Source organism: Vanessa atalanta, chromosome 28, assembly GCF_905147765.1.
Source record: "Vanessa atalanta chromosome 28, ilVanAtal1.2, whole genome shotgun sequence".
In the NCBI taxonomy this organism is placed as follows: domain Eukaryota; kingdom Metazoa; phylum Arthropoda; class Insecta; order Lepidoptera; family Nymphalidae; genus Vanessa; species Vanessa atalanta.
In genome coordinates, this window is record NC_061898.1 from 1,857,655 (window position 1) to 1,879,437 (window position 21,783).

Consider the following 21,783-nt stretch of genomic DNA (forward strand, 5'->3'; position numbering starts at 1 on the left):
TATACTCGTCTTTGTCTGGTATTTCCTTACGTTTAAAAATCGAGTTATCATCTGAAAACGCTTCAAAAATAAAAAATAAACTCAACTCTATGAAAGACAGAGATAGTGACACTTCTAATTGTCAATGTCAAGAATAAAAAATACACAAAATAATTATACTTTTTATATTTATATGATTAATTAATGTTCTTAAAAGAAAGATTAAGTGTTTTTAAAGTGTTATTATAAATATTACGAATTGTGTGTGGAACTCAAATGACGATTTAGAGTGCAATTTTCCTTGTTTCAAGGTCTCCACTTCGACCATAGTTTTTTTTATAATGACAAATGATAATGTTTTAGGTATCTATTTATCGTGAACTTCGTGAAGTATAAAGTCATATACATGATCGTTCTCAATACGTTCACAATTCTTATTCAAGTTGCTTTTATAGTTTTTATGTCATTATTGTCTATGAATATTATTCGTCGCTTTTCTGGTAGTGCGAAAAGAATGGCCGTATTAGCACCAGCGATATTCGTTAATCATGGAGGTGGTCCTCTGCCTTTATTAGGAGAAAAAGATCATTTAGGTTTAACAGTATTTCTTCGAGACGAAGTAAAGAAACATGTCAACTTTAAGGAATTGAAAGCTATCATCTTGGTCACAGCTCACTGGGAAGAACAAAAAGTATCAATATCGTCAGCGGAGCATCACGACTTGTACTTCGATTACTACGGTTTCCCGCCCGAAACTTACAAATACAGGTACGATGCCCCAGGAGATCCAGAACTAGCTAAACGCATTCAAATATCACTGAAAAATGCTGGTATCGAGTCTAAATTAGACCCGAAAAGAGGTTGGGACCATGGAGTGTTTGTGCCAATGATGCTCATCAATCCAAGTGCTGATATTCCAATCATTCAAGTATCAGTTCTTTCTAATCAGGACCCCGAGCAACACTATGCACTTGGGCAAGTGTTATACCAGTTCCGTAAAGAAGGTGTAGCAATAATTGGATCTGGTATGTCATATCATAATATGCGTGAATTCAGATACAGTCGTGATACTGGAAAAGTTGTTAATGCGGAATTCGATGAATACCTTAATAAAGCTTGTACATCAGGCAATGATAAGAGGAAACAAGATTTAATAGTGTGGGATTCCCAGCCTGGTGCGAGAGATGCCCATCCACCAAGAGCTGCTGAGCACTTAATGCCACTCATAGTGATTGCTGGGGCCGGTGGTGAAGGTCCAGGAGAGAGGATTTTTAACTGGGATATGAGTGGTACTTTCAGATTGAGCGGTTTTATTTGGAAAGGTGAATGATATCACATAGGTACAGAGCTATATTAAAATTATATATATAATCATAAAGAAAGTAAATATTTAATTTAATAATTATATAATACTTAAATATAAAACGACACAATCTTTAAAAACAAATCTTGTTTTAACTTTATAGCAAAATATACAAACATGTATTCAATAATATCCAAGTATTTCTCGATATATGAGTGCGTAATTGCATGAAACAATAGGGAAAATATTAAATGTGTAGCCAAATATGTGATGAATGTAGTAAGAGTGAAAGTGTACTGTGTCACTCAAATGAACAAACTTCATTGCACTCGATGAAGTTTCACTTGAAGAATGTGTTAATTTACATGCATTGCTATTTCTCTACAAAAAACTTATATATGTTTTTTTTAAATGTTGCTTTATATAAAATTATTATTTTAAAAGGTTGGTTATCAAATGGGTTCGGTTTATCTGGTTTATATTTATTTATTATAAATAAAAATATCTATATTTTACAATTTCTCCATTATTAAAATTAATAACTTATACATTATTTCAATTCATTACTGATTAAGCTTTTTTTTAAATTTAATACATTTTCACCAGTCTCCATGTATATTATGCGTAATATGCATTATATTTGCAATAAAAAAAAAATAAGTCTTGTATTATTTGATATGATGTTTATTATCTGACATCTTAGCTTGGTATTAAGCAACATTAGAATTTAAATATCATCAGAAAATGGATTGGAAGTTCAGTTCTATCTGACAGCCATATCTAGTACCGCGCACGCTCATTGCTCAAAAATAGCGCGCGCTCATTGCTCGGCTTCCTGTTATACACTTCCGTCCGTTTTCACAAAATCGCACCCACAGATTGCAGGAAAGCGAAAATAAAAACAAATATAATTATTATATGTAACAAAGTGCAGTCTTTTGATTTAGAAAATGTTAAATACAAACGCCTTTGCATTCCATTATGACCTTGAAACTTATCTAACAACGCATCCATCAAAAGTTGCTTATCATGTTTATTGCTGTAACGTCAAATACTGTTTTAATAGAAACAGAATAAATAAAATAAAAACACATTTTTTTTAATGTTTTGTTCTGGGACTGGATAAAATGGGACCACTAGTATATTGTTAATTGTTATAGGAATTATATCTTTTTTATCTGTATTTGCGCCTTATATTGTTGTATATTTTTAAGAATAAAAAAATAATTGTTATTTTTTTTATTTCATTTTGAATGTAGAAACTAATATCATGTTTTTTTAAATTATACAAAAATAATTTATCCTTTCCGATATATTCATCATTAACATGAGCAGTATTATTAAAAATAATTAGTTTCTTCCCAAAAAAAATTACGTATAATCAGTCGGGTTAGTAGAGTTTTAGTATTTTACCATAGTATAATGAATGTGGGATTATTTTCATTGCCCTGGCAGCCCAACACGCAATCTGTATTTCTAAAGGTTACAAAACTGTCACGCAAACATGATAAAGTTTAAAAAAAAAACAAAGTTTTATAATCTGCGTTAGTTATCATTATTTTACCTTGATCCATGCTTCTGAATTCTGAAAAACAACATGGCGGTTGAAAATTCAAAATCCTTAGTTTCTGTACCGAAATTTTATAGAAATTAAATAAATGATAATTTACAGTTAACTAGCCTTGGTCCCGGTGGGATACCCGGTTAAACATTATTCAGAGTCACACAGCACACTTTATCTGTTAGAGAACATACGACTTACAAAATAAATGTCTGAAAGATTTTGCCTTATTTATTATTATACATTTAGCGTACAAAAATGAAATATATTTAAAAAAAAAAACAATAATTGAAATTACTTAAAACATCTTACTAACAAACCAAAATAGTTCTAACTTCGAATTTATTTTAACATAAATAAATCACCAAATCATACATATTAAAGTAAACTACTTGCTTAGTTAAGCTTACAAATCCAAATAAAACACAACGAACATTTAAAAAATTACAAGTTCAATAGCGCCAATATCGATACATTCAAAATCTAAATATACTTTATTCAAGTAGGCTTTTACAAGCACTTTTGAATCGTCATTTAACAAACTATATTAAGTGAAGCTACCACCGGTTCGGAATGTAGATTCTACCGAGAAGAACCGGCAAGAAACTCGGTAGTTACTCTTTTTAAACATTTAAAAATACAGTCATGTTAGTTAAATATAATTATATATGTATGTAATATATCCTGCCTGGAAGTTAACAAGTATTAACTCCACGCTTTTTTATCAAATATATAATCTTGTATTGAATAATATGCCTTCTTTACCAAAGTATTAAAATATTTAAATATATGTAAATGATTTAAATATATGAAACGGCAAAGTTAAAAATGTCTGCGGAATTTTATTATAGAAACAGATACCTTGTCCGAAGAAGGATCTATTGACTTTCCGGAGTCGGAAACTTGGCGTTATAAGCTTATCCTTACTTCTTGTGCACATAAGTACAGTGATTATCACTGATTTTAGCAAAGTGATCAATGTTACTGTGAATATACATAATATTGTTGTAAATATATTGTGACGCAAATTGTGTGTATCCCTACTTTGTTAAAAACATCCCAAAGATAGCTCCAAGATTATAAATTGACCGGACTGCTCTCTTTTGTCTTACCTTACTGTCCGCGTCCAAAAAGAAAAAATAATGGCTGTTTAAATCAGTTTCGTGCACTTTTTTATATTTGTTCTAGCCATTTTAAACTTTATACATAATAAAGGATTCTCCTGAATATATTATTAATTTACGATAGATGCCACCAAAATAAGCTTACATACAGGGCTATTTGTCATACGCCGTAATCCCGTTAGGAGATGATAGGGGTGATTATTTAGGATGATTTTAACTTCCATATGCATTATGCAAAAGTGAACCATTTTGGAGCTGTTACGTTTATTTAAAATAAGTCAAAAATGCAACTTCAAAAATTTAACAACCATATTAATAACAATTGAAATAAAATTATTATAATTTATTGTAAATTTATAAATATATATACTTATACATATTAAATTATTATAATTTATTGTAAATTCGCATAACTGTAACATTATAAAGACGAATTTATAATTAAAATTTCATCTCCCATTTAACAGGCTTAGGGAATGAATTTTGACAAATCCTGTCACATTGCTCACCTGCGTTTTCCTGTTTAAATTTCATCCTACTAGACTCACCGGTTAAGGGTGTGTATGTCAGAAAATGCATTGTAAATTGTAATAATTAACAATTTAAATATGGAATCGCGGACGTGTCTAGTAACAATTATGACGCATTCGACTGTCGTTTTAACTGTATCGCCATTTTTAATTCTTTCAGCTTATCTACATAAACATTTCAGAATGAACTATCTCCGTATAACTTAACGATAAAATTATTTATAATTTTAAATTAATATTAATTTAAATTCTGATATTCTACGTACATTTACTTTGAACCGGGAAATATCTTGATGGTTTGGATTTTTTTTTTTACCAATAAACAGAGAAAATCGGGCGAGAGATGACGTATTTAGATAATATACTCGTAAATTTAACCGAAGACTCCTTTGTAAAATTTTGACTTTGACTTTTATTAAATAAGGTAGACAAACTGGCAAACCGATGTGCGTATTGTACATCGTCAAACGCCAAGGCAGAGCCAGGTCTAAAATCCTGGATGCCTTGGGGCTACAAAGTAGTGGAGGTGCCTAATTATTATTTCACAAATTAAATTTTTTAACATTTTCATTTTTGTCAGTCAGGTTTATCAGTAATATGTTTGCTCTTTATATCAGTAACTTTAAAACCAGTACATTATTACAATTTGAATATATCTAGATATTTAAATATACAGGGTCATTGGTAATTCGACGTATTCCCGTTAGGAGGTAATAGGGGTGACTATTTGCGATAATTTAACCCCCATACATACATGCACGTTGTAAAAGTTAACCATTTTTAAGTTATTACGTTTTTTAGATTTTTTCAAAATAATTCAAAAATGCAAATAAAATAAAAAAAAAGTATCAATTAAAATCTATTTTTCTCTTTTGATTTGTAAAAACGATTAAACACTGGTTATTTGTCAATATTAAAATAGTAATTATACTTCTAAATTTAAAAATTCGAGACGGAAAAAGATATTACTTCAATGTTTTTTTTTTCCACTAAATGCCTTAAAAACTAAAAAAAACGTTATGAAACTTGTCCTGCAGATTATTTTAAAAACTTAACCGTATCTGAGCTTTCCAAAAATGTATAACAACTAGGTACTTATTTCAAAGCAATCGAAATGAAATGACCACAAAGTAAGCTGATAGAAATGCATGCATATGGGGGTTAAAATTATCGCAAATATTATCACCCCTATTACCTCCTAACGGGACTACGTCGAATTACCTATAACCCTGTACATTACATTAAAACTGAACTCATCGGGACCGTTTTAGAATTTTACCGCTTTTTTTTTTAAATTTATATTTCTAGTGTCCCATCCTAAAGTCTAGTGAAAAATTTTGGGTCTAGATTTTTTCTTATCTTATACAGTGCTTCTTGCTAAATTATTATCACAAACACTCCGAATATAAACCGAGAGAACTATTTCGTGCGTAATATTCCTTAGTATCGAGAACTACGATTCAGTCGTTGTTTTTTTTTTTTAAATAATTATACTGATAATATGTATAAAAATGATAAATAGTCACACGATGACGTTAAGTAAGCATATTTAAGTTGATTTTATTGTTTTCCCTTCACTATTGTCTATCAATACGACACTTGTCGGTGGTGCGACTAAAATGGATCTAATTGCCCCAGCTATTTATGTTAATCATGGACGCGGTCCAATGTCTTTATTGGGTGAAAAAGACCACTTAAGACTAACAATATTTTTTCGAGACGAATTAAAAAGACTCGTAAACTGGAGGAAGGTGAATGCTATAATCTTGGTCACAGCACATTGGGAAGAAAAAACGGTGTCAATTTCATCAGCGGAACATCATGACCTGCACTTCGATTACTACGGTCACCCCTCAGAATCTTACCAATACAGATACGACGCCCCAGGAGACCCAGAACTGGCCAAACGCATTCAAACATCACTGAAAAATGCTGGTATTGAATCTAAATTAGACCCGAAAAGAGGTTGGGACCATGGAGTATTTGTACCGATGATGCTCATCAATCCAAGTGCTGATATTCCAATCATTCAAGTATCAGTTCTGTCAAATCAGGACCCAGAACAGCATTATGCGCTTGGACAAGTTTTATACCAGTTCCGTAAAGAAGGTGTAGCAGTAATTGGATCGGGAATGTCGTATCATAATATGCATGAAATCAGATTCAGACGCGATACTGGGAAAGTTGTGAACGCGGACTTCGATGAATACCTTAATAAAGCTTGTACATCAAGCAACGACAAAAGGAAACACGATTTGATAGTCTGGGATTCTCAGCCTGGTGCGAGAGACGCCCATCCACCAAGAGCTGCTGAGCACTTAATGCCACTCATAGTGATTGCTGGGGCCGGTGGTGAAGGTCCAGGTGAGAGGATCTTTAACTGGGATATGAGTGGTACTTTCAGATTGAGCGGGTTTATATGGAAAGGAGAATGATGTTGTAGAACGGTTATTTACATTAAATTAACCATTAACGATAAAAATGTAACGTAATATGGAAAAATAAAATTTGAATTTACTTTGAAAGTTCTGATAACAAATTCGCCGGCATTGACATCGCCGACATTGAAAAATTAAGAATTAATTAATTAATCATGATATAATTTGTAATTTAGCTAAGCGAAGTCGGGACGAATAGGTAGTAAGTATATAAGTATAAAGTAAAGCTTATAATTTTAAAGATATTTCTGTATATCGTCCTGGTTGGTGAAGCTGAACACCATGTGTTGTGATCAATCTCGTTTGATAGCAACAATTGTAACTAAAGCATGGTGGAATAACCTCGAAAACTATTTATTTTCTGGGGTTTTAGCTCAGCAGTAAAACACCAATTTTTGCTCAGCAGTGGCTCACTAACTTGCTGTCACTTTACTGAGTGTCATATCATTGATCATAGGAATGGTCCCACGACGATTAGTTCAAAAATGTTGTATCTTTGCCTAAATTCGTTTATATACATTTTAAAAAAAGCTACAGCGCTCATAACAATATTAAAAACAATTATGAGATATCTGAAACCATAATTAAATTCAATGAATATGCAATAAACGCGAAAAAATGAATTAAATAATATCTAAAAACAATGGCGGGAACCGACGCGACGGATGATGACGACGGGCTTGGTTATTTCATTTGATTTAAATAAATACTTGCATTTGATAAGATACATTACAATTATGAAAATTTAATTGATCGTTTTTTTTTACTTGAATTAATAATCTTATTATACATGTATACTTATTTCAGATAGGTATTGAATATTATATTATGGATAACTTTAAAATATTTTTTGTTCGTATAAAATTTGCACACAATTAATTTAGTACATTCATGACGTAGTACATTATTTTTTTTTAAATTATATAATTGGAGTTTGGCACCGGCAACAGAGTCATGGTATGGACATGTTACGCGGAGGAATGAGGACCATGTTGTGAGGAAGGTCTTGAACGTGGACGTGTATGGGTACAGAGGTAGGGGACCAAATGGATTGTGTGAAAGAGATATGGCTAGAAAGAATGTTACTTGTGAGTTGACGACGGACAGAGAAGTTTGGAAGAAGACATGCTGCACCGACCCCAAATAAAATTGGGATTAGGGCTGGAGGATGATGATGTACATTAATTAGGGATAAAGGTATACGAGGTGTGATATAGTAGTGCCACGTATGATCTTGTCATACTTTGTCGAGATTTTTGCTCCAATAGGGGTTAAATATGGAAGAACAATGAAACTCCATAAATTAAATTGGTAACCTTAATTAACCAATTTATTTATTTATTGAAATAGTTACACCATCAACGTATCAATTAACACTTTAAATTACCAACTGATATGGGTAACGTTCAAAGTGATACGTCAACTTTACCTTAAAATGACAGGGTCGACGTAAGTTAGTATGAGCAGAGGCGTAGCTATCGTAGGGCCAGGTGGTGCAGTGCTCCAGGGCCCCGGAGCTCAGGGGGCCCTTTAACCTAAGCTTTGAATAGAGATGACATATGGATTTAGCCTACTAATGATAAGTTCATCTCAATGTATCCTGTATCCTATTCTTATTCCTATCTATAACTTTGAAGCGCAATATAAGTTAAAGAGGGGGTGAGGGCCCGTTTCTTTTTCTATGCACCGGGGCCCTTGCCCACCTAGCTACGCCACAGAGTATGCGGTTTCCTTCGTCATTAAAAAAATATCTAAACCTTGAAACCTTGAAAACCTTGAAAATTAAATCTAAAACAGTGTTAGTTGAAGGCAAGACTTATCGTTGGAAAGTCAGAAGCAAGTACCGTTTGATTGATTTTTTCGTTGCATTCAAATAGTCTGCACGATAGACTAACATTGCATTCTTTAAATTATATTTATTAAATTATTTGCATTAATAAAAGAATAAAGACAATATTGGAAATTAACGATACGTGGTGCGCGGGAAAACTCGAATGTAACCGTCGATCCAAGATGGCCGCCCCGCTACCATTGACATTCTATTCCAAATAGTATAAATAAACACGAAAGAATGTAATCGACTATCGATATATGTATATCAACGTGTGCCGTCTTGTTGAACGTAAAATAATAATTTTATTAATTAATTATCAATTAGGCTAAGTCAAACTAAAAAATAAAAAAGAGAAGTAATAAATGAAAATATATTTAAAAAATCATAGACAATACAAACAATTTCGAACAAATCGTTGACTCGGCACTGACACGGCAATCTGAAACACAAATAACGTTACATTTTATGAAGAAAAACAATTTGCTTTATTTATTATATCAAACAATAGATAATATTATACTCTCAACCCACCCTAGCTTCGCACTGGTACAATAAGACTAAATAAAAACATATATTGTCAGGAATATTACATATATAAAAAGTAGAAAAAATGTCTATGTCTAAATCTCATTGTCTCTGTAATAAGTCTGAGCCGAGATGGAGTGGTAAGAACGCGTGCATCTTAACCGATGACTGCGGGTTCAAACACCACTGAATTTTCATATGCTTATTGTGTCTATAATTCATCTCGTGCTCGGCGGTGAAGGAAACCCTGCATGTCTCTAATTGCAACCAAATTCTGCCACATGTGTATCCACCAACCTGCATTGGAGCAGCGTGGCCATAAACACCAAAACTTCTCCTCAAACGGAGAGGAGTCCTTAGCCCAGCAGTGAGAAAACTTACTCGCTTTAGTAGGTACAGTGTAAATAGTGACTGAACAAGACTATCAACTCTTGTGAGAATAATACATTTATATTTAAGGACAAACGTACCAAGAAGAATTCTTGTTTTTTGGGCTTTAGATTTTCGCTGTAACGACTCACCAGAGACACTCAATCGCATATTCAACAAAAATACAAGCATTCATTTTTATTTATTAGTAATGAAATTACCGTTTGAAATAATCGGAACATCATCTTAAGAACGAGACCTGCGTCTCAAGCGATAGCGTCTGTCGCACCGACGACAGCGTTTGAAGGAACCGGATCGCGACCGACAACGCCACGAATAGCTGTTGGATAACAATATATATAATTTTATACGTATTTTATCTGTATGGGATGATGGGGTATCCGCAACTCTCAACTCCAAGACAGTTCTTAGACAGGTACTAAATGTATTTTCCAAGCCTTGTTTAGGATTGGATAAAAAGAACATGGAGGCGTTTGGAGAGGCGTTTTACCGCCAAGCAGTACTTAGTATTGTTGTTTTCTGTTTGAGTGAGCCAGTGTAACTATCTACAAGGGTCATAACATCTTATATTCCAAGGTTAGTGGCGCATTGGCGATGTGAACAATGTTTTTTTACGGCGCCTTAGTCTATGGGCAAATGTATAAGGTTATTTAAAAAAAAACCAGAAGAATTGTTAAGTAAGACTGCGGCCCTTCAAAGGGGACCTATATAGGGTGATTAGTATAGGTCCACAATCAACTTACCGTCCTCTTCGTCTAGATCTAGATCGACATCGCCGCCGTTTACAGCACTGTTTTATACGATAATGACGATCGCCAGACCTACACCGCTTAAATCTACCCTGCTTAGTGCGACAACGGCTGAAAAAAAAACGACCTTTATCTGTTATTGAAAAAAAAATAGTTTTTTTTTTATGAGTTTTAAATTTAATGTGTCGATTGTTATATTCGATTGGTTTCGATTTTAATATAATTAAAATTATCGAAATGGTAATGAATTATTAAACTATTAGGAATACTGTTCACTATATTTTTTTAGAGCACTTATTAATCATATTATATTTAAAAAAAACTCACGTTTTACACATTCTGAAAAAAGAAAAAAAACAGTTAAATAAAATTAATTTTCATAATTAAATTACTTTATAGTAGTTTATAGAGACATAAAAAGAACATACTTCCGTTTCCTTCGATATTTCGCCATTGTGTCTGCAAAAAATTAAAAAAAATATATATTTCTTTACTTATTTAAAAAAATAAACCCATACATTTTCTATATTTAAAGATTAAACGAGGAGACTATTTTTTCGTATCTGCAAAATCTACTACACCAATATACACAAGACTTTGACCAAAATATATTATATATATGCCTGCCGACGGTTTAGCGTGGGTTTAAAATAAATCAGCTTCGAAAACGATCGCACTAGCATTTTACAATTAATGTTATTCGGAGTACATTCATAGATATTGTTACGAATATATCAATTAGTAAAACATAGTAAATGTCTAAATATCAATGTATATTTTTCAGGGTAGGCATATGACACCACTCCACCTGATGATAAGTGGCAGCGGAGTCAGATAATTCAGTCAGTCAGTCAGAGAGAATGAATTGCACTAGTCGCCCTCGCCATGCCGGCTGACAAGATTCCTCTTCAACCCAGGTTGTATGAGAAGGTCATCCTGGTCGAGAATTCAATTTTTTGGCAATGCGACTAAGAAAAGTGTTGCTTCATTTCTAGGTGCGCGATGGAATTGATGTATCATTTTAATATGTTCTAGTACTATCTATTATATTTGACAGTACACCAGAAGGCTATGTAGTGAGGTCTATGCCGGAGAACTCTGTAGTAACTATCAGTATTTAGTGTAAATAGTAACTAAACAGGATCAAGAAATATTGTGAGCAAAGGGACCTCTTTTAGAAAATCCTCCTTTTAAAATAAAATTATTTGAAAAAAAAAAACAAGAACCCAATAGAGATATCTTATGAAATTGTATCGTATAAAACTATTGAATTAAATTTATATTCTTATATAAAAATTAAAAAAAATAGACTAGAGTCCAGAAATGTGTTATAGTCAAAATAGATTTAAAAAATTGCGTTTACGTTTCCATTACTAGGCATAGGTTTGGAAATTCGTGTTCTTAGACTAATTATCTAGACAAACCCAGTCAAGCACCACTGAATTTCATTTGCTTAATTTGTGTTTATAATTCTTCTCGTGCTCGGCGTTGAAGGAAAACATCGTGATGAAACCTGCTTGTGTCTAATTTCAACGAAATTCTGCCACATGTGTATTCCACCAATCCGCATTGGAGCAGTGTGGTGGTATATGCTCCAAACCTTCTCCTCAGAGGGAGAGGAGGCATTAGCCCAGCAGTGGGAAATTTACAGGCTGCTAATGTAAATGTATAAATCACACCTATCGTACGCACGTTAAGTGCCAGAACATTAGATTTTTGCACATTTCTCGTAAACAGTGAATGTTATCATGAAATTAGTTGAAATAAAAATTGAAGATCATGGCATTATGTTCAAGAATTGTTCATAGTTTTTTTTTCTAAGAACTACCTTTCTGTGATTTACCATTGAAAGATCAAAACGAATTAAAAAAACAGTTCACAGTACGTCGCAGATCCATTGGTTTTGAAAAATTTATTTAAGGGGTCCTTGTAGAACTGTCATTCAATAGCGTTTGATGGTATATTTTACTCACTCCAAACTAATTATTGTAATAAAATAATACGACTCACCAATTTGATTATAATAATTTTGTATACATTTGAAATAAATTTAATTTATAAATTTTACATTGGTTAATTTACACAAAATACAAAAAAAAAAAACTCAAAATGCTTCTTATTACTTATTCTCCGAAAATGTAAAATGTCATTACATAATTCTGTTTTTAAATTATGTCAGTTCTTCTTTCTAAACGAACTTTTTTCAGATTCTTTACTAAAGAGCTTTTATAGGTTCGTTCGATAAATCAAAACATATCTTTGTTTGAGACTTTATTTTCTACTATAAAAGTAACACTAGAAATTTATATTCTCGTGGGAGACCAGTAATTTATGCGAGACATTATAGGCCACATGATTGGACGCTAACCAGGCTCGTCTTAAGCGCCCCAGGTTAAGCCTTGTTTGCGTTCAGGGGTATCCAGTAATGGTGTGTAATGCGGGCGTGCAAAAAATTCAACTCAAGTCAAGTCTTGGACTAGAAGTGAAGAGCCCCAAAAGATCTCTTAAAACCCTCTTGTTTGGGGATGTGAGATCGTCAGAACACTGTTTGTTCCTGTGACCTTGGTATCCTAAAAACTAAAGCGGTGTCATGACCTTACGCAAGCTCAAGTTTCGTCAAGAGACGCCTATGCAGGCGACTGCAAAATACCCTCAGTCATCATTGCAATGTCAAACTCCATATATAAACCTTTTACCTACTAATAAAAATATCAAAATCCATATTTTTGGGTAATCTGTAACGGGAACGTGAACACTTTTGAAACCTGAACAGTTGCACAACATACCAAGCTTAAACATAACAGGCAAACCATTCAGGTAGTTTCTTCTTTATGAAATAGATAAGCGGATGGTATGTGGTTACGACAGGCACATAAATAATGGCACCATAAGAAATGTTGACTATTTCTTACATTGCCAATATGCCATAAGAGCCGAGATGGCCCAGTGGTTAGAACGCGTGCATCTTAACCGATGATTTCGGGTTCAAACCCAGGCATGCACCACTAAAATTTCATGTGCTTAAATTGTGTTTATAATTCATCTCGTGCTCGGCGGTGAAGGAAAACATCGTGAGGAAACCAGCATGTGTCTAATTTCAACGAAATTCTGCCACATGTGTATTCCGCCAACCCGCATTGGAGCAGCGTGGTGGAATATGCTCCAAACCTCCTCCTCAAAGGGAGAGGAGGCCTTTATCCCAGCAGTGGGACATTTACGGGCTGCTAATGCTAATACAATATGCCATTAACCTAGAGAACTAAGCTGTTATTAAGTATGAAGGTATAAGTATTGCTGCTTGGCGGTACAATATATGATGTTGGGTCGTACCTACACACGGGCTTGCAAAAGGCCCTACCACCAGGTAAAAAAGTGTTTTACTTTCAAAATCAGAGAGTTCAGGAAGCCCGTAAGATCCTGGAATATACTTAACAGGGAAGTTGCCAAATGTAATAGTTTCTGCAAAATGAAGAACTGTAGCCCCGTTTTAAGTATAACAAGCGCCTTGTTGGAAGCACTGTTCTGGCTATCTTCTTCTTCTCCTCCATATTTCCAATTTTATTTTTGTATCCAATTATAGAAGACAATCAGTTTTACAAACTTGATATATAAATTGACTATATTATACACTTTTTGTATCCAATTGTACGATCTGGCAACCCTGCTAATTGAAGTTCGCGGGCCGCGGTACCGTTTGAACTTTTATTTTCGAAGTGTTGAAAAATTTTCTTGCCGCTCCTTAGTTTCGAGCCGAGATGGCCCAGTGGTTAGAACGCGTGCATCTAACCGATGATTTCGGGTTCAAACCCAAGCAGGCACCACTGAATTTTCATGTGCTTAATTTGTGTTTATAATTCATCTCGTGCTCGGCGGTGAAGGAAAACATCGTGAGGAAACCTGCATGTGTCTAATTTCAACGAAATTCTGCCACATGTGTATTCCGCCAACCCGCATTGGAGCAGCGTGGTGGAATATGCTCCAAACCTTCTCCTCAAAGGGAGAGGAGGCCTTTAGCCCAGCAGTGGGAAAATTTACAGGCTGCTAATGCTCCTTAGTTATATAGTTCTATAAAATAACAATTCAAAAGTATTTGTCAAAGCCTACTCGAATAAAGTATATTTTAATTTCGTCTTTGATATTTACGTTTGTCCGCGTGTTAGTTACCGCGTACTGAGTGACGACAAATCCAAAAATATCAGTAGGGGTATGCCCAATAACCAATACGGTCGAACTAAGATGTTACTACCAAGTTCAATCTCAACATACTTAATATTAAATTTAATTTACATTTTAGTATTGACTTATTTTGTAATTGAATTGTTTGATAAGGATTATGAACTGTAATAAATGTAATAATGTAACTAACGATCATTGTTCAAACACGTGATGTAAATACAACACAAAGTTTCCTACTAAGTCAACACGTCCTTCCTGGAACAATATAGACATCTCTATTATGTATTTTCACTTGTAAGGCGATGCAAGTATATTTAATTCTTATGAGGCAAATGTATATATATAAACATTGGACCCAATGTAAGTAGCTATATATATATATACTTGGTGGTAAGGCTTTGAGCAAGCCCGTCTGGGTAGGTACCACCCACTCATCAGATATTCTACCGCCAAATAACAGTACTCTGTATTGTTGTGTTCCGGCTAGAAGGGTGAGTGAGCCAGTGTAATCACAGGCACAAGGGACATAAAATCTTAGTTCCCAAGGTTGGTGGCGCATAGGTGATGTAAGGAATGGTTAATATTTCTTACGGCGCCTTTGTCTATGGGCGGTGGTGACAACTTACCATCAGGTGGCCCATATGCTCGTCCGCCAACCAATGCCATAAAAAAAAGCTAAAGCACTTGTGTTATGGAAAATCAGAAGTAACGACCATACACAAACACCCAGACCAAAGACAACATAGAAAACTAATGAACTTTTTCTACATCGACTCGGCAACCGGCATACGCACTAGACTCGGCTCGTCTTGGGCAATTGTTACCAATTCCATGGACTAGAAGAAAAGACGTTAAGGGATAATAAGACAATTTAATTTTTCAAAGCTAAATATATTAACAATATCACAAGGCGTAACTTATTTATATATTAGAAAATACAGACAAATGTTTATTGCTTGAAGTTAATCTTGTATCCTTTAGTTTCGGGGTCCTGTTCCATTTGGAAGTTCTGCGTTGAGAGACCGAACGGTTTCAGTATCATGTTTCCTAAGTCTTTGAGTTTGTCCAGCATTTCCGATTTCAATTTATCGTTCCTCTCCGCGATCAGGGGCGGCAAACGGACCATTGCGCTTTGGGCCTCCTTGTGTGACGGATCTATTAACAGCATCTGCTTGTAATCTTCTAAGCTCTCGTCCAACTTCTCCGTTATTTCATAGCACTGCGCTCGTCTGTCAAAATCGAAAAATACAGATTAAAAATATCGGTAACAGTTTCTTTTTTTTTTTTTAATGCTAATCCTGTTTCTGTACTAATATTAGTTGTATGTAGGGGGTAAACTCAGGAACTAATAGACTAATTCTAGACTAATTTTCACTGGTTCATCTATATTATTCCTGAATGTTATAGGGTATAAATTATATTTATATCAGAACAATTACTTTATTTCGTCGGATCGCTATTTATATGATAAGAAAATGAAATTAAGCAGTTCTCGTTGCGGAGAAAAGTCCAAGACAAACAATTCGCGACGCCCGCCGAAGAGGGTACCGCTGGTTTTTTCCTGGGGATTCCGGTGTACTAGCCGTCTTAGACACCGGCGAGTCCCACTTATAAATATTATATAAATATTGGACAACATCACATACATTACTCTGATCCCAATGTAAGTAGCTAAACCACTTGTGTTATGGAAAATCAGAAATAACGACGGTACCACAATACCCAGACCCAAGACAACATAGAAAATTAATGAACTTCTTCTACATCGACTCGGCCGGGAATCGAACCCGGGACCTCAGAGTAGCGTACCCATGAAAACCGGTGAACACACTACTCGACCACGGAGATCGTGGTACACTTACCCTCCCCGTAACGTGGGGGGAACGCGCAATTCATTTTTCCAGCAAAATTTGCGGAATGTTGAGATTATTATCAAACTATTATTACCTGTAATAGGCTTTCACGTATTTATCGTCCAACTCAACAGCCTTCGTGCAGTCCTTTATCGCGTGCTTGTATCGTTCTAATTTTAATTTCGCTGCGCTCCTGTTGCAGTACAATACCGCACGTTGCTCGTTAAACTGCAGCGGACAGATTTTCAATGCTGAAAGAAATATAATAATTTTTAATATGTCCTACTAGTTACAAGTGGTTGTCTATGAATTTAAGGTATTTCAGTTGGTGGCCCTCTCATCATATATTTAGTATTTTTGTGTTCCGGTTTGAAGGGTGAGTGAGCCAGTGTAACTACAGACACAAGGGACGTAACATATTAGGTCGGAACGTAGGTGGCACATTGCCAATTTTCGGAAGGTGATCATCATATGACATCTTTGCTCGTCCAAAAAGAAGATGGCTGTGTGCGTAGGTTCTATACCGAATAGGCTTTCAATGATTTATTATTAATGTATCGTAAGAAAACCTCTCAAGTCGTATCATTGTAAAAATCGTAGAACGAATGCTAAGGATCGGACAATTCGAATCTAAGGAAGGTTTTAAAAATCACACCAATTTCTTTATCGATCGGTGCAAAAAATCCCATTTTGTTGAGAGCAATTGGAAACTTGAATTTATCTATACATAAAATAAAATTGGAAATTGTCTGTTTGTAGTATTAAAATAACCCATTTTTACTAAATACGTATAAATATGTATGTATACACCGTACATATAACAAAATAACATTTTTTACAATTTTTATCTGTCTGTCTGTTTGTTCCGGCTAATCTCTGGAACGGCTGAACCGATTTCGACGAGACTTTCACTGGCAGATAGCGGATGTAATAAGAAGTAACTTAGGCTACTTTTATTTTAGAATGATAAAAATAAAATTACACTACAATATCCAAATAACTTAAATTCAAACAACGCGCACGAAGTCGCGGGCACAGCTAGTTTATAACATAACACTATTCGACTTAACTAATATCTACTTTAATATTGCTTCCAAAATTCCAACTGAAAACATCGACAACATTCAAAATGTATTCATTCGTGAATACATAATTAATATCATAGATTATTCAAGATGTCGACCGACGATATGACGTCGATTCAATGTAATTATTTTTTCTACATTAAATTCTTATTCGTAGTGAATAATAAAGCAGAGCTATTAACAAATCTTTCTGCCATTGGAACTGATTTTACGTACATCTCATACATACGTTTAAAATATTATATTATTCTGCCCAAATATACTCAGAAATAAATAATTCGTAAAAGAAGACGCAATATCATTTTTACTAAGGTGAATTATGAGGTGAATACATCTTTGATTTAGATTATGCGTTACCGATGAATATGCATCACGCTGACCTCACAACCGCTTTTGCTTAAGCTTGATAAAGAGTCGCGTGACCATTACATTTTTGTCCCATTTGCTGCCGAAACACTCGGCCCTTGGAGTAATGGTGCAAAAAGCTTCATCAAAAGTATAACACCTCGCCTTATTGCCTCCACTGGTGACAGGAGCGCTGGTTCGTTTTTATCCCAGAGGATCGGAATTGCGATTCAACGAGGAAATGCTGCTAGCATTCTTGCCACCATTCCACGAGGTCATGATTTATACAATAACTATCTTTAATTCATATTTGTACATATTTAAGTACTTAATGTTATCAATTCTTATGTTAATAAATTTATTTACTAAAAATTGATGTGGATAGTCTCATGACACGGTTATGCAATTGACTCAAATATATTTTTTTTTATACAAATATAAAGTTCGACAGTCAACAGTCAGTTGACTATACGGTGCTGTTGATGCTCTTAGCTGTTTATTTAACAATTAGCCAGATAAGCGTAATTTTGTATTGATTCTGTTAATTACGTAATCGACCTTATTTATTTTATACATCGACTTAATTTTAATCAGTGTTTAAGAATAATTATAATTACTCGCTATTATTATTTAAATCAAATATAGTTTGATTACTTATCAATTAGTTGTATTGTTTGTTTTGTCTCCCTCTCGCCCGCATATAATAAAAGGTATATAGGAAAAGTAAGCCGAAGGTTCCCTTGGTATTCTATAAATCAATATGTCGCTGTCATTAAAAAAATCTTGCAATAGATAGTTTAGAAGTAAAAAGCGAATAAACACATGAACATACTTCGCTTATTTATTTCTAATACTTCTAATAGATTACTGAGAAAGCGATGATAATATCACTCACCATCAGGTCGGCCATTTGTCTGACTACACGTTATATACAAAAAGAAACTGACACACAAACATACAAGAAATGTATCAAAATATCTGTTTCCTCTTCGTACTTAAATTGGTGAACCGTTTTGGATGAAATTTGATATGGATATTGTTTGATTCCCGATGAAGAACATTGGATTTAAAATAGGAATGACGGTTAAAGGCGGGTAAAGACACCGGTTCAGGTATATATATATATATATTCTTTTGCGTCTGGCCAAGTCCAACACATCATATTCATAGCTAGCTTTTAACATTAGCCCCCTCCCCAACCAAAAATCGCTAAAAGAAAACTCACTTAAAAAAACTATCAAACTCACCTTCAGTATATTTCTCAATGCTCCGCTCGTATTCCTCGTTTTTGAACGCCAAGTTTCCCATCGTCTTGAGTGTTTCCGCAATGCTCCGACGTTCGGATTTTTGATCATCTGTCAGGTCGACTTCCGCATCCTTCAGTGATAGCTCATCAATGGAGTCTGTGTCGCTGTCATCTTTATCAGATTGTTCATTTTTAACTTCATCGTCTTCATCTTTGAATGATATGTCGACTAAAAATTACGAAACAAACTCATTATTAAATAAAACATTTCACTTCATTTTATGAAACGCTAATAACGCAATCCTTTACGGAACGCCTAGCTATGTAAAAAACCGCAGGACCGATCCCTTGGGCTATTGTCGCGTTTATTCCTAACACAAGTGATCAGCTTAAAAGTAGGGGTAAATAGGAATATCAGTAATTCCTTAATAAATTTGGGGCATTGCTATTATTCTTCATAATTAAAATCCCTGGTCGGAACGGCTGTCAGGCATATACCCTTCCAAGGAGGGGTTTTTTTCAAACTTAATACTCAAGTTGTCTAACCCTAAATGATAAATTTATCTTGTACGATTTACATCAAAATATCATACGACCGTCGCCGTCCAGAGATGCGCTCCGAATAAGTAAAATTAAACACTGAGAATCGTGTATATCACGCGAGAACGGGCAAGCGTATATATGGCTCTCGTCCGTCCCGCTCTATCGTATTTCGTCATACGAAATTGAAGCTTCGTCATTGGTTGAAAAATCTAATATATATAATATATTCTACTTTAATGTATAACTTGTAATTGGCTGAATCTTAATTTTTATCATTTTCAAATTGTAATAGTTTTTATTGGTAGAAATGTAAACATATACTTTGGACGAACAAATATTAAATATACAATGTAATTATTTTATTGGTTTATTATATTTAAAGTTTATTTAAGTAACAAACTGATTGATGAAATTTTATTAAGTATTTACTCTACATGTTTAATATATAGAACGCAAACATATAACAGACTGATAATATCAAAATTGCTCATATAAATCAACGTTACCAGATTATTTTTTTAACGGAGGTCAGTTTAAATACATCAGAGTGAAACAAAAATATTTATTCATGTTTACTACATAGATATCAAACGTAATTACTAAAAATTTTGACAAAACAGATAACATAATAGAATTTATTGATTTGCTTTAAAATACTCATAATATTCAGCCCGATAGAAGTCACAATCAAACACTATTATTCTGATTTCCACAGAGCAAGTATTTATTGCATGGTATATGCTTATTAATTGTTGCATGTTTATTTTGTGGTAGAGCTCTGTGCAAGCCTGATGGTACCAAACACTCATTGCATATCGTACCACCAAGCAGCAACACTTGTATATTGTGTTTGGTTTGAAGGGTGACTGAACCAGTGTAACTACAGGTACAAGGGACATATCTTAGTTCTCAAGGTCGGTGGGACATTGGTATTGTAAGGCATGGTCAAAATTTCTTACAGCACCATTGTCTGTGTCCATGTGTGGTGACCATTTACCATCCAATGGCAAGGTTGGTGCAAATTAAAAATTATTAAAGACTTAACATTGCATTGGTATCCCAGTTGCATTGGCCTGCCTGGCATAGATAAAATAAATATAAACAAAAAAGATGTGATTTTCGACGTCCGGCAAAATGGGATGTCCCAAAAATAACTACTAACTTTCTGAATGCTTTTCACCATTCCGAAACAGTAATAAGTTTAGAAAAATGAATCTTGTAGGATAACGATTCAATATATTCGTATATTTTGAAACGACATTTTTGTTTTACTAAGTGCGATTATTATATTAAATATATATAACAAATAATTTTGTATAAGTAATAATATCCTTGTGAATGTATCGTCCTGCGTTGACCTAACGCTTAATTAAAGAACATAATTAATAGGTGTGATGCGTCAACTAACCCGACGGACTAGCTTTAGAAGAATCGCCAGATGCACAACTTTCAACATGATCACTAGAATTCAATCCGTCGTCATCGTCTGGGCGTAGAGAAAATTCCAAGTTCTTTGTCAAATCCTGAATAACTTCTTCGTTCGAAACGCTGTTCGTACTTTTTAATCGGTCTGACATTTTGTGATTTTTCTAACACTATTAATATTTGGTACTTTTTATGCTCAACAAGTTATAACGATGTAAATGAGGTAAACCACACACGAACACACGATTTTATAATATTACTTATTCATTAGAAATTATTAATGGATTATCACATTATTTGCGTTTGACAGCATCGTCTGGGACGTTCCGTATGCGCGCGTATCGATGAATTATTAATTTAATCAATTTACCAAAGAGAACAAATTCATCATTTATATACGTCAATTTATGAAGTGATTTATTAAACGAGTTTATAAATTTATCTTTCAATTTATGATATCCTAAAAACAGGAGATACTTTTTAAATACAACCCCATTTCTTGTTGCTTTAGATGAACATGAATGTAATTAATATTGCGTGAAACATAAAACAGTTTGACAGACGACAATCGTGACAATATAAATATGAGATTCCATTTATTTGCATTCCTACCGTTATTATATTATTTAGAAAGATTTTTCTGTAAATAATATGAAAATCTCTACTGGCATGGAAAA

At 34.0% G+C, this 21,783-nt stretch overlaps 2 protein-coding genes, 1 long non-coding RNA gene and 1 pseudogene across 3 annotated transcripts; 2 read left to right on the plus strand and 2 right to left on the minus strand.

The window, feature by feature from the left end:
- Nucleotides 1-116: 116 nt before the first annotated feature.
- LOC125074635 (dioxygenase tasH-like) lies at nucleotides 117-2,519 on the plus strand. Its single transcript, XM_047686011.1, has one exon. It carries the CDS (start codon nucleotides 386-388, stop codon nucleotides 1,307-1,309), a length of 924 nt encoding a protein of 307 aa, XP_047541967.1. The 5' UTR covers nucleotides 117-385; the 3' UTR covers nucleotides 1,310-2,519.
- A 3,489-nt stretch (nucleotides 2,520-6,008) lies between these two features.
- Nucleotides 6,009-7,040, plus strand: LOC125074636 (annotated as a pseudogene).
- A 2,085-nt stretch (nucleotides 7,041-9,125) lies between these two features.
- Nucleotides 9,126-10,893, minus strand: LOC125074665. Its single transcript, XR_007120152.1, has 5 exons — nucleotides 10,862-10,893; nucleotides 10,761-10,772; nucleotides 10,428-10,544; nucleotides 9,885-10,003; nucleotides 9,126-9,208 (listed from the first exon to the last, which is right to left on the minus strand). It is a non-coding gene; the product is annotated as an uncharacterized LOC125074665 (long non-coding RNA).
- Nucleotides 10,894-15,497: 4,604 nt separating this feature from the next.
- Nucleotides 15,498-21,422, minus strand: LOC125074640 (tetratricopeptide repeat protein 1). Its single transcript, XM_047686017.1, has 4 exons — nucleotides 21,090-21,422; nucleotides 19,140-19,367; nucleotides 16,557-16,713; nucleotides 15,498-15,838 (listed from the first exon to the last, which is right to left on the minus strand). The coding sequence occupies exons 1-4, from the start codon at nucleotides 21,256-21,258 to the stop codon at nucleotides 15,559-15,561; spliced, it is 834 nt and encodes a 277-aa protein (XP_047541973.1). The 5' UTR covers nucleotides 21,259-21,422; the 3' UTR covers nucleotides 15,498-15,558.
- Between the last annotated feature and the right edge of the window lie 361 nt (nucleotides 21,423-21,783).